The sequence below is a fragment of the Penicillium paradoxum genome (assembly GCF_028828445.1).
Source record: "Penicillium paradoxum strain IBT 22861 chromosome Unknown utg000003l_segment0_segment0, whole genome shotgun sequence".
Taxonomy (NCBI): Eukaryota; Fungi; Ascomycota; class Eurotiomycetes; order Eurotiales; family Aspergillaceae; genus Penicillium; species Penicillium paradoxum.
The window spans coordinates 5031801-5044927 of NW_026643181.1; the positions used below are offsets into that span (position 1 = coordinate 5031801).

General features: G+C 50.9%; 5 protein-coding genes across 5 annotated transcripts; 2 read left to right on the forward strand and 3 right to left on the reverse strand.

Moving 5' to 3' along the window:
- Positions 1-381: 381 nt before the first annotated feature.
- On the reverse strand, positions 382-3484 carry N7457_003699 (MCM DNA helicase complex subunit MCM4; the record flags this gene model as incomplete). The annotated part of the gene is made up of 3 exons (XM_057174744.1): positions 382-972; positions 1028-3132; positions 3202-3484. The coding sequence occupies 3 exons, from the start codon at positions 3482-3484 to the stop codon at positions 382-384; spliced, it is 2979 nt and encodes a 992-aa protein (XP_057034895.1).
- A 906-nt stretch (positions 3485-4390) lies between these two features.
- On the forward strand, positions 4391-8223 carry N7457_003700 (putative DUF221 domain protein; the record flags this gene model as incomplete). The annotated part of the gene is made up of 3 exons (XM_057174745.1): positions 4391-4557; positions 4625-7152; positions 7208-8223. The coding sequence occupies 3 exons, from the start codon at positions 4391-4393 to the stop codon at positions 8221-8223; spliced, it is 3711 nt and encodes a 1236-aa protein (XP_057034896.1).
- A 139-nt stretch (positions 8224-8362) lies between these two features.
- rmt2 (protein-arginine N5-methyltransferase) lies at positions 8363-9631 on the reverse strand (the record flags this gene model as incomplete). The annotated part of the gene is made up of 1 exon (XM_057174746.1): positions 8363-9631. One exon carries the CDS (start codon positions 9629-9631, stop codon positions 8363-8365), a length of 1269 nt encoding a protein of 422 aa, XP_057034897.1.
- Positions 9632-9966: 335 nt separating this feature from the next.
- Positions 9967-11046, reverse strand: N7457_003702 (prohibitin subunit PHB2; the record flags this gene model as incomplete). The annotated part of the gene is made up of 4 exons (XM_057174747.1): positions 9967-10290; positions 10345-10700; positions 10758-10826; positions 10875-11046. The coding sequence occupies 4 exons, from the start codon at positions 11044-11046 to the stop codon at positions 9967-9969; spliced, it is 921 nt and encodes a 306-aa protein (XP_057034898.1).
- Positions 11047-11223: 177 nt separating this feature from the next.
- On the forward strand, positions 11224-12148 carry N7457_003703 (putative polyadenylation factor subunit CstF64; the record flags this gene model as incomplete). The annotated part of the gene is made up of 2 exons (XM_057174748.1): positions 11224-11275; positions 11328-12148. 2 exons carry the CDS (start codon positions 11224-11226, stop codon positions 12146-12148), a joined length of 873 nt encoding a protein of 290 aa, XP_057034899.1.
- Positions 12149-13127: the final 979 nt, after the last annotated feature.

The window sequence follows — 13127 nt, forward strand, 5'->3', positions numbered from 1 at the left end:
GCGTTTGATGAGAGACAATGCAATTATTGGAGGGCAAGTGATATGGAATGAGCTACTGGTGCGATTGGCGACTCGGAAGGACATGTGTATCCCTACGGGCGTGAATATGCCTAAAGCCGACCAGAAGAAAAGGCTGAAGATATTGGTGTCTCTGGCGGTAAAGGCAGTGCTATTGATGGCCCCGGGGTCAGGACTCGCTTACAAGTTAGGCGACTCTAGGGAAGCTCGAGAGCATTGAAAAACATGTAAATTAGCTTACAGCAGCTATGGGGGTGAGCCTCATCGTATAGTATTATTCATAAATCGCAAACGCCAGGCACCCTCAGTCAGAGATGACATGCAGCCTAATCTATCATCACATCATGGTATCATCGCGGTCACCTAGGACATGCTCATGGCCGCCCGGCGGATACTGCGACGAGCACCTTCACCAAAGACATTCACAGAGCCCTCCGTCTCTAGCGAGCGCACCACATCACCGAACTGGTGGTGGTCGATTTTGTTGTCGCTCTGCTCGCTCACGTCGCGGTATAGGTCAGACCAGCGGACCGCACCACCACTCACACCACCGCGTTCATCAAGGCGGGACAGCACCGCTTTCTTCAAGTCCTCGCGCAGACGACGGTCAGTGGCGCTGCTGCCTTCGGTTAAAAGACCCATGTCGATGAGACCGGTGCGTGCATCGGTGGCAGCCTGCTTAATGGCGGACCGGATGAGACGGACGGCCTCCTCGACATCGCCCGCGGTGACCTCGGGGGACAGACGCATACGGGCGTGGGCTTCGGAAAGACGAATCATTGATTCCAGTTGTCGGGTGGTGGCGGTGATACGGCGCTCTTGGGCGCGGATGTCATCACCTAATTGGCGCATAGCCACGTAGGCCTCGGTGAGTGCAGCACCGGCAGCTGGTGTGATCACGGGGTGACAATTGGTTTTAGCATATGTGATATAGGCCGTGAGGAATTCGATCGGCTAAATAGAGATGTTAGACATTGTTGAAATCGTATGCGCGGACAGAGTCACTTACCAAAATCTCCTGCGAGCTGGCATTCTCGGGATTATCCTCCAGATACATGCCGACCAAGTGCTTGGCCAGGCGACGATCTTCTGTCTCATCGACACGGTCCAAGACTAGGTACACTAGATCGAAACGAGAGAGGAGAGTTGGTGGCAAGTCAATGTTCTGAGGAACAGCGAGCCTAGGGTTGTACCTGCTGCCAATGGGGTTGGCAGAGGCCAAGATGGATGTTCGGGCATTCAGAGTAGTGATGATACCCGCCTTGGCGATAGAGACAGTTTGCTGTTCCATGACTTCGTGAAGGACGGACCGTGTGGAATCGTTCATCTTGTCGAACTCATCAATACAGCAGACACCTCCATCGGACAGAACCAAAGCACCAGATTCCAGAACCATTTGGCGAGTTTCCGGATCACGAGTCACGTATGCAGTCAAACCAACGGCGGAGGAGCCTTTACCACTAGTATAAACACCGCGTGGGGCGATCTTGTGCACATATCGTAGTAATTGGGACTTGGAGGTCGAGGGATCGCCGCACAGAAGAACGTTGATGTCACCGCGGTAACGCGGATTACCGCCCTTTTGGAAGGTCTTGTTAGTACCTCCAAACATTTGGAGTAAGATACCCTTCTTCACGTCGTCCATCTCGTAAATGCTAGGAGCCAAAGAGCGAGACAGCAGGTCGTAGATATCGGCGCGAGAAGCAGTCTGCTTGATCTTTTCTTCCTCTTCGGCCGAGACTTTGCGCGACTGATCTGCCTCGGCTGCCTGCTCGGACATTTCTTCCTCAACAGTGGACATATCAATGCCCATCTTCTTACGGTCAACTTTCTGCACGTGAAGGACATCGATATATGTCTTGAAGAGCGACTTCTGAGACCGCTGACGCGCACTAACACGCATGGGATTGGACCGGAAGATACCAGTTACCTCCACCCGATCACCGGCTTTGCAGACATCAACCTGCTCATCATAGACACAAAGAGACACCGAGTGGGGAGTTTGACCATCCGGAATGTTGTCAGGGGTTTCTTGGAGCTTAATGACTTGCTTGTCAGTGAAGACACAACGGTTGTGGATGAGTTGCATCGAGTTCTTCTCTTTGCAGGAGTCTCGGGGGCAAATAGTTGGCTCGGTAATCCTGCCGCGGTCAATGTCAACTTGCACTCCATAGCTGCAAGTGCTGCACCGGAAAAATCCCTCTTTCATATCAGGGATGATGGGGGTAGCACGAATGACCAGACCCTTGATGGAGACCAACGTGTCCATGTCGGCTGGGTCGAGATCACGCATGTTCACAGTCTTATCCAGACCGAAGGGAAGCACCTTGAAGGTCATGGCCTCTGCTTCGGCCATTAAATCTGGTCCATCGAAAGTCGGAATTGCAGCGTCCGAGGTGAGAATAGGACCACGTCGATCACGAGGCTGAGCAGCACGCTGGCTCTCTGACCGAAGAATATCCATTTCTTTGAGAGCCACCTCCACCATCACTTCCTTCAAGGCTTGGTCCATGAGAGGGACAATTTCTTGGGGATATGCGTGAAGTTGGTGCCACAGCTTACGAGTCAATGGGTACGCCTTTAGATTTCCAGCATCGAGGTTGAAAATGCCCACACCGAGCCGTAACATGTTTTTACACATGGCGATACACTCATGTTTCTCTGCCGATTCTCCCATAAGTCTGACTTCATCATCTTTAACGCCATCGGCCCACAGGCGATATTTCGGGGCGAAATTATACAAGAAATTTTTGAATGCCGACATTGAATCTGGGATCGAGATGTTGGTTCCCCAGATCACACGAGTGGAGTTACCAGCCATGGCCTCGGCCTCAGAGGTGCCGGGGTTGATGTTCGAAAAAGTGGCATCGGAACGAGGCAGCGCATCACCAGTGGGCATTCCATTGGCATCGACGAACATGCGGCTGCGGCGATTAGGAGTCGATCCAAAGACACTAGAGTGCAAATCATTGCGGCGAGAAGCGGCCCGACGTCCCTGGCCTCCTGGCGACACAAATAATCCACTACTGGCACTCAGTGCATCAGAGCGAATATCCGAGCGAGCGTGGCCTCGGTTTGGGCTAGAACTTGCGATGTACTGGATAGGCGAAGAGTCTGATGGGAAGTCAGCGATCTACATAGGAAACAGAAGATAGCAGCTCCATATAAAATGAAATTTCATACCTCTCACGCCTGTGTTTCCTCGAGGGGTTCTCTCCCCATCATCTACCGTTGAACTGGCATCGGCCATACGTTCATCAGGAGTGTCGGCATTGTTATTCCCCTTGATCGGAGATGATTGGTAGAAGATAGGGGACGATGCAGCTTCGGCCACTTGACGTCTCGTGGCACGAGGGGTGGTCTGAAAATTTGGGCTACTGGGCATCTCCTGTCGGGACGATGAACTGGGCGATGCAGTTGATTTTTGGGCGGAGCGACCCCTCCGTCTTTGTGATGGTGACGACATGGTGGATATCAATTAATGTGTTGATACCGGACGGTGGTCAGGTGGGTGGTGATGATATGGGGCACAAACGAAGAAAGGGAGAGCAAAAAGCTGTGGGCGGAACGCGCTTTCTGCCACTACCGACGCGATGGGCGCGTTAAGTGGTTTCCTCTTTGGGCGGACGTGTTTTCTCTAGCCACAGGTACTCCATAGTTCCTGCGGAATACGAGATTACATAATGCACAGCCACACCTCGGTATCAGCCAGGGCCAATCACTGCTCCTTCCGTTTTTTCACTCCAGGAACCCCCCTTGTACTCCGTAGATGCTTCGCCTGGGCAGTACTACCACAGCCGGAATAGGATCTCGGTCTTTTGGAGAAAAGATCTTGGTCATGCTTACCGTTTTTTGTTATAATTATAGCGCAAACTATGACCTACTTGATTACACAAAGCAAAATTTAACTCCTTTCATTCAAATCTGCCTCAAGCCGCCGTGACTGGTTTGGCTGTTTCACCTAGCGCCTGATGTCATCTTGCTCTTGATCGGCGCGCCCACGATCTCTCCAATCATCCCTGTTTTTCAGCGCTCTAATTTCTTGATCAAGCCGCCAGGTCAACGCATTCATCAAAATCACCTCTAGCGAACTCCACGTTTCTCGCGCTATTGCCCCCACTGTTGATCAGGTTGACGCCCTTTTCTCCTGAGGTGCATGCCCTTAGTGGTTTTTTGCTCTTCTCTTATCGCCGAGCTCTTTATTGCGGACCTTCCTAGACTATGGGCGATTATTTCTAACATCTCTCGGGGCCTACAAGGAGATCCTTCGATGCTTCTTATGGTGACACCTCCTTCGACAACCCTTTCTGTGTCTTAATCCCCCCTTTTTTCATCTTTTGGTTTTCTCTCGGCAATATCCGAGCCGATCGTCATGACTTCGGGCTTGGAGGAAGCGCTGCAACACACTGGTGGCCATGGGCAAACCGCCGAGGGTGTCTCAATCTCGACCTTTCTAGCCTCGCTGGCGACGGCCATCGCTGTCTTCGTCGTTGAATTCCTCCTCTTTATGCTTTTAAAAGGCAAACTAAGTCGTATATAGTAAGTCCCCTGAAACCTCACCGCCAAAGCGAACGCGAACATTGAACTGACCAAAATTGGTACTTAGCCAACCACGAACATACTTGGTCCCAGATAGGGAACGCACAAGTCCGTCACCACCAGGCCTCTTCCGTTGGATTGTGCCTGTGTTTCGTACATCCAGCGCCGAGTTTATCCAGAAATGTGGGCTTGATGCATATTTTTTCCTGCGCTATTTGCGCATGCTCCTGAAGATCTTCGTCCCCCTGGGAATTGTGATCTTGCCGGTTCTACTGCCAGTCAACCGCGCTGGCGGCAAGGGCCAGACATACGAAAATGGTACATCAGGCAAGAAGTATGGTGTCACTGGTCTGGATCAGTTGGCATGGGGTAATGTGACCCCTCAGCACACTCATCGGTATTGGGCTCATTTAGTGATGGCCGTTCTTGCCATTATCTATGTCTGTGCTGTCTTCTTCGATGAACTTCGGAACTATATTCGCCTGCGACAGGCGTATTTGACATCTCCCCAGCATCGACTCCGGGCCTCTGCAACCACCGTGCTCGTTACGTCTATTCCGCCCGATTGGCTGAGTACGGATGCGCTTGATAATCTTTTCGATGTCTTCCCTGGAGGGGTACGAAACATCTGGCTCAATCGCAATTTCGATGATTTGAATGAGAAAGTGAAAGCGCGAAACGATTTTGCTCTCAAACTTGAGAGTGCCGAGACAGATCTGATCTCAAAATGCAAAAAGGCACAGCTCAAAAAGGCCAAGTTGGAGGCGAAGAAGGCCGGCAAAAGCAAAGCAAGCGCAGGGAAAGAAGAGAAAAAGGTGACCGACAAACGGGCATCCCAGATGGCGATAGGCCCTGGCATCAGCTCTGGTAATCCTCATGAGGCCCACACGGTACGAGAATTGCTCCACCCCACACACTCCCAAAAGAAGCGGTCGGAAGATGGAGCTCGACGGGTACTTGACCCTGCCTTTGCAGCCGCTGGAGCAGTTGGATTAGGTGTGGGAAAACTCGGCAAATCAGTGCTTGGAGGCTTTAGGAAGGTTGAAAAGGGCCTTGAAGCACCCTTAGCTCAGACTAGGGGCTTTGTTGCCGCCACCGACGAGATCATTCCTCCGCATGGAAACATCATTCCGGCACAGGACCATCCCGCCTCTGGCAACACCGGCCCGCTGCATACAAACACCCATCCAGCCCACGACCCTCCCGCCACCGACGACACCCCTCCATTGCGTCCAAGCTCCCCTCCATCCCATGATCACTTTTTCTCAGAGACTACACCTGTGACAACGTCTAGTAAAACTCTAGGCCTGCGACGCCCAGGCCAGAGCCCTGTTCACAGTCCAGTCCTGAGTAATTCAACGTGCTGTGACCCAACAACTCCACCGAAGCCACCATTCTGGAGACGCATCTCGTCTCATACCAAATCGCAAGGCATACCTGAAGCTGACGAATATCCACTGACCGCACCTGAAGGTCCTGCGACCGGTGCTGTTTGTTGTGACTCCAATGAACTTGAGAATGAGAAAGACACAAGCGGCCGAAAGGAGAAACACAAAATGAAACCAGAAGACTATCCCACCGCTTACAACGAGAACTTTGATAATGAGGACTACGGAGAGCCATTGTGGAAAGATTATATCCGACCCAAGGACCGTGATACTATGCGACTACCCATATTTGGTTGGAGTTGGATGCCTTCAATTTGGCTTCTCGGAAAAAAGGTCGACACCATTGATTATTGCCGAAAGGAACTTGCTCGTCTAAATCTGGAAATTGAAATCGACCAACAGCATTCTGAGCGGTTCCCCTTGATGAACTCGGCTTTCATTCAATTCAATCATCAAGTTGCCGCCCACATGGCATGCCAAGCTGTTAGCCATCATCTGCCCAAGCAAATGGCACCCCGAGTCGTGGAAATATCTCCTGATGATGTCATTTGGGATAATATGTCGATCAAATGGTGGGAGCGATACCTGCGTTCCTTCGGCATCATAACATTAGTTTGTGGAATGGTCGTTGGGTGGGCGTTTCCCGTTGCGTTTACCGGACTACTTTCACAATTGTCATATCTGGAGGGTGCATTTACATGGCTGGCTTGGATTGGCAAGCTGCCCGACTGGTTCATTTCAGCCGTTCAGGGTGTCCTTCCTGCACTATGTTTAGCCATTCTAATGGCACTTTTGCCTCTCATGCTTCGCTTCTTGAGTCGCACACAAGGCCTCTTCACTGGCATGTCCATTGAACTCACTGTCCAAAACTACTACTTTGCCTTCCTCTTTGTGCAGCTGTTCTTGGTTGTCACCATTGCCTCCAGTTTCTCTACAATCATCGAGCATGTCACTGATGTGACCAGCTGGCCGCAACTACTAGCTGTGAACATCCCGAAGTCCAGTAACTACTTCTTCTCTTACATGATTCTACAAGCCATGTCTGTGAGCGCTGGTGCTCTCGTCCAGATATTTGGTCTGGTGAGCTGGTTTATTCTTGCTCCCATTTTGGATTCTACTGCCCGGAAGAAATGGGCTCGGACAACCAATCTCAATCAGATGCAATGGGGCACATTCTTCCCTGTTTACACCACTCTTGCCTCTATCGGTGAGTTACTTACCTTGTTCTCTATCGATTACGTTGACTAACATTTCTCGCTAAGGTCTGATCTACTCTGTGATTGCACCTCTGATTTTGGTTTTCAATATTATCACCTTCAGCCTTTTCTGGTTCGTCTACCGCTACAACACACTCTATGTCACCAAGTTTCGCTTTGACACTGGTGGTCTCCTTTTTCCCCGAGCTATCAACCAGCTATTCACCGGGATTTACTTTATGGAGGTCTGCCTGATCGGCTTGTTCTTCTTAGTTCGAGACGAAAACAATGATGTTTCCTGCAAGGGACAGGGAATTTGCATGATCGTGGTACTGGGATTAACCGTCGGTTATCAAATCCTTCTCAACGAGGCCTTTAGTCCACTAATCCGATATCTTCCCATCACTCTGGAAGATGATGCTATTCGACGTGATGAGGAGTTTAGCCGTGCTCAACATGCTCGCCTTGGCCTCGCCGATGACAGTGACGACGATGGCGACATCGAACATAGTCTCGCTGAGCGTGAGCGCCAGGAGCGCCGGCCAGAACAAGGCACACGAGACATTGAGCTCAAACCTTTGGATATCGATTTACCAGACGAGAAGCGACGGAATTCGGACCGCTTATCAACGCCTCGGCTTGGACAAAAACGCCCATCATGGGCTTCCAATACATCAAACCGAAGGTCCAAGTATTTTGGCTCGAACTCGCCATCTGCACATGCGCCACGGGCCGTACAGAAGAAAATTGTGCAAGACACGGAGTCTCAGGGAGTAGGCCCCAACACAGTTGGCCAAGCCTTGTTTGCTGGTATTCACGACGAATTGGAGGATCTCACTCCCGATGAGCGTGATCAATTGGTGCAGCGTGCCTTCCAGCACGAGGCCCTTCGCGCAAAGCGGCCTGTCATTTGGATCCCGCGTGATGATCTGGGTGTAAGTGATGACGAGATCTACCGAACACAAAGATTCAGTAAGCATATCTGGATCAGTAATGAGTATCAAGCGCTGGATGGCAAGTGTCGGACAATCTTCAGTCGCAGTCCTCCCGATTTCTCGGAAGTGGATTTGATTCAACTTTGATATCATTTGTACATTCTTCCTTTTAGCCATTCTATAGCATTTTCAAGCGTTGCATTCAGTCATAAACATTCAATTTCCTTTTCTTTTTACAATCCCCATTTTGATATCTCGTCTCACCAAGGCACTCCAATGACTCCTCTTAATCCATAAACTTGCACAGCGGCAGACGATAATCATCCACAACCCAGTAGGCTCGGCGCACGCCCTCCCATTCGCCATCTAATTTAGGCACAGCAATCTCCTCCCACTGCACATCGAACCCAGCTTCGAAAATATCCATCTCTGCGACCTTCTGGTAGACATCGTAAGAGATTTGACGATCAGCGCCCATCCCATTGAAGAATCCCCAACGACCTTCCTGCTCCAATAACCCGATGACCTGCTCAGAGAAGAATTCCCGGAAATCACCGTATGACTCAGCGAAAGTATCGTAGTAGATAGCATCGAAAGTCTCTCCTGCCGCCACAAGATCGGGAAGAATGTCCTGCCAACGACCTTGATGAATGACAACACCGGGCTTAGTGTCCCATCCACGACGCTTCATCTCCGCAACAACATCTTCGTGCGCTTCGACAATGTGGTGCGCAGCTGGTCCTTGATCTTGGAAGAATCCATCCACGATACCCATTCCATGGCCGATGTTCAGTACTTTAAGGCCCGGTGTTGGAAGTAGGGCGGTCGCAGATTTGCGCATGATATCGCTTTCCCAACGCATCATCACGCCGTTTTGGTCTGCGTCGAGGATTCGGTCATTTTGGATATTCAGGCGCGACTCAAGGTACTGCGGGTTGGACACATCAGGGTTAGCAGGTGTGACAGTGGTTTCGGTCGAAGATTCGGCAGAAGCATCGACAAGTTCAGGCGCTGTCTCGGTCTCGGTCTCGGTCTCTTTCTCTGCCTCCTCCTCCTCCTCCTCATCCTCGTCGTCGGACAATTCTTCGTAGGCATCAAGTCGGTTCAGCAGCAACTCTGCGCGGACGCCTGCGTCAACGATCAAGTCGTACAGCTCCAGAGCGCCGATCCGGCGTGCGATGCAACCGGGTGTTTCATTGTTCTTGTCAAGATCGTTCCAGATAGCACCTTCCTGCAGTAGAAACTTGACTGTCTCTACTGCTGACTGCACGGTCTCAACATCCAATCCCTTTGGGTTCGAGTCTGAGGAGACTACGCCATCAGTATCGACGATCTCTGTGTCGGGCTCACAGGCGGCGATTGCGGCGTGCAAAGGTGAAAATCCGGACTCGGTATCTTTGACGTTCGCTGCGTCTGGCAGGATAGATTGAGTACGGAGGAGGCGGTGCAGCTTAGACTGATCGTGCTGTGATGCGGCGAGCAGGATTTCTTGCACATCAAGGTCGATATCGACCTCGGTGAGGTGCACTGGGGCATCGTCCGTAACACCGGGCATGGTCTTGATGCTGTTAGCTGAAGTCACATAATTGGGTGTAACTGGTCTTGTCAATACATACTAATGATTAAAATGCGACACTCTCTAGTCAATGCTGGTCGAGCAAGACAAAATTGCTGCCCCTCCGAAGCCGAAAAATCGTCTCGCCGCCTTTGTCCCCGCATGGAGAAAATATATCTTGACTACGAACATCAATCCCTAGCCACCACTTGGGAAGAATTACTGTTTGGAGAAAAATAGAGAAGAGACCACATTCAGGTGCTTGATAATCCAGCTATTTGTACAATAATTCACATCCCTCCACGCAGCGCCATTAAGTTTCAAGTGGAATGCATTTATTTGCTCTCTTCGCCCTGAGCATTGACATTCAAACCCAGCCCTTGAGTATCCAGGTAGAGCTTGTTCTTACCACCGCTCTCTTGCAAGATTTGAGCAATGTGACGGGCATTTTCGATCTTTCGGAGCTCGATGTAACTCTTGCTCTTCTTGATGGCATCACCAATAAGCTCGGCCGAGCGGGCTTCACCCTGTGCGCGAACAATGAAGGCCTGCTTTTCCTGGCGGGCCTTGTCGACCATGAATGCAGCACGTTGGGCGTCTTGCTGTGCGACCTGCTTGGCCTCAACAGCTGCTGTGAACTCGGGAGAGAAGGTCAAGTGCTGTATCCTATTTTAGTGGCTGATTGGGTAAAAGAGTAGAACGAAGGCACTTACTGTCAAGGAAACATCGTCCAGAGCAATATTGAATCGGGCGGCACGACGAGCGAGGTTTTCCCGCACCAGACGGGCGACGTTCTCACGCTGTGTGATCAACTGACTGGCGTTGAACTGAGCAACAACACTCTTCAGCACCTCGTTGACAATCGAGGGTAGGACTCGTTCATCAAAGTCTTGACCCAGAGTTCGATAAATCTGGGGCAGAGCATCCACACGGGGCCTAGACAGGACACGGCAGGTGATGTTCACCATCTGCAAGTCTTTGGTACCGGTGAGAGAAGGAATGTTGCGAGGCTTCGCACGGACATCGTAAATGATGGGCGTTTCGAACCAAGGGATTTGGAAGTGAGTTCCTAGAGGTACCCTAATGTGAGTGGGAGCTCCTTCATCTGGTTAGGGAGTTGGTATACCTTCGTTGTAGATTTCCTTCTTGACACCACCTAAACGCGAGTATTTGATGGCACGGTGACCACCATCCACTAGAAACTAGTTAGAAGCTTATTACCTGAGTGATCGATCCAACATACCGTTGAAAAGCGCATTTGAAGCGACCCAGGTGCCAATGCCGGCCAGAACAAGAGTTCCGACAAGTCCCATGCCTCCTCGGCCACCACCGGATGGCATGCCGCCAAAGCCGGCCTTGCGCTTGGACAGCATAACCTGGAGGCGCTCCCAAGCCTCTCGTTGATTTTGAGACATGATGTGAGGAAATGCGCGGGCGAGAATAGAGATGGATGAAGACGGACTTGGTCTGATGCTTCAGCGGATGAGGTGAGGTTGCGGGCGGTGAGAGAAAGTCGGGCAGAATCATGTTTCTTTGCTTGCGCTCACTTCATTGCTACCTTTCCCACTCGCATTCCTATTCCTATCGCAACCATGGCACCCGATCGGACTGGGAAGAGTGTATTCCTGGGGAATATTCCCTACAGTATGTATCTACAGCTACCTGCTCTACTCACGGAATACTAATATTTTCCTAGACCTCACTGAGGAACAGGTCAAAGATATCCTCAGCACAGCCGGCACCGTGACCAAGTTTCGACTCATGATGAACCCAGAGACCGGCAAACCCAAGGGATATGGCTTCGCAGATTTTGCAGACGCTGACGCTGCCGCCTCGGCGGTCCGCAATCTCAATGACCACGAAGTAATGGGGCGCAAAATCCGTGTCGATTGGCCTCACAATAATGAGAAAGACTCCATACCCCCGGATTACTCGCAACAGTCACAATCAATGATGAACCAAGATCCCATTCAGCAGCAACAAATTCCAGGCTCAGCACCGCTGCCCCCTCTTCCACCAGGCGTGGAGCTGCCCCCTCAAATCGACTGCCCGAATGCCATTTCACACACACTCGCATCCCTCCCCCCAAATCAGTTGCTCGACGTCCTGACACAAATGAAGTCTTTGGCGGTTGCAGACCCAGCCCGTGCCACTGAGCTGTTACGCCAAGCACCTCAGCTCGCATATGCCGTTTTCCAGGCTCTGCTTCTCATGAACCTGGTTGAATACCAACTGCTTGGTTCTATTGTCGAACAGGCTGCTCAACCTCCTCAAGTCTCTCAACCCCCTCAACAATTCCAGCAATATGGTGTTCCTGCCCAAATCTCTACCCCTCCCGTCACCGGCACTCCTTTCGCCCCTCCGCCAGCTCAATCTGCTGCCCCGATGCACGGCCAGGAAGAACTACTTCAACAAGTCCTTAGCATGCCCCAGGCTGCTATTGATGCCTTACCTCCTATGGAAAGGAGTCAAATTATGCTTCTAAGACAGCAACTTATGCAAAGTGGCATGCGGTAGGGCATTGTTCACTCTTGATACCGCAGTCTCTATCGACTCCGGTACTCTGTACCCCTGCCCGTTGATAGCAGGCATAGCATGGCCAATGCCTCGATTTTCGCTTCTCATTTTTCATTTTCTCCCATTTACTAGGCGGTCGGTGGCGCACAGGAGCTTGTCTTTACTTTGCTTTCTTTTTTGTTCTTTCCCACATTTCAATTTGCATAACGCCCCAACTTCAAGCTATACTTTCATAATAGTAGTAGAATGACATATGGATCCTGTCCTTCCAGCTTCGCATTTTGCGCTTCTGTCGACCGTCAAACTTATAATGTTGTACTCCGTACTGGGCTATGAACCTAGGAACCCTGCATTGTATTGTATAGCACAGATCGTGTACTACCATGACATTATGGTTGCTTGCTATCTCTGCTACTGATAACCGGCTTGGTAGGTAAGGACCCGGAAAGTGAACAACGCTCTATTCATCAGAGAAGACCAGTGTACTTTTGATTCGGTAGAAACACTGCATTGTCAACATTAGCGGTTATCTGAGGCGAAGTGGCTCCCGGTTCCATATGTGAACGACCAGTCCGCCGTCAAAAGTTGGAAACCAATAACCCGTCGCATAATATGTAGTTGTCAACGCTGAGATTAGTCCTCGGCGCAACCTTGGAAGCGTACCTTCCAGATTCTAGCGCGATGAGTCGTGCGATGAGTCGCTCGAGAGGCAGACATCCAATTAGGCGACTCGAAAAGCCCTCTTCAATTAGAGAGCTAGCGATGATCGCTGCCTGGTCGTGCGATGAGTCGCTCGAGAGGAACATATCCAATTAGGCGACTCGAAAAGTCCTCTTCGATTCAGGAGCTAGCGATGATCGCTGCCTTCAGAATTTGTATAAAGCCAGGCTGTCCCCCCGATTCCTTCTCTTTTCTTTCTCGACTTTCCCACGTTCTGAACTGCTCATTCCATCATTTTGCATATTCTCCTTGTGTTTGA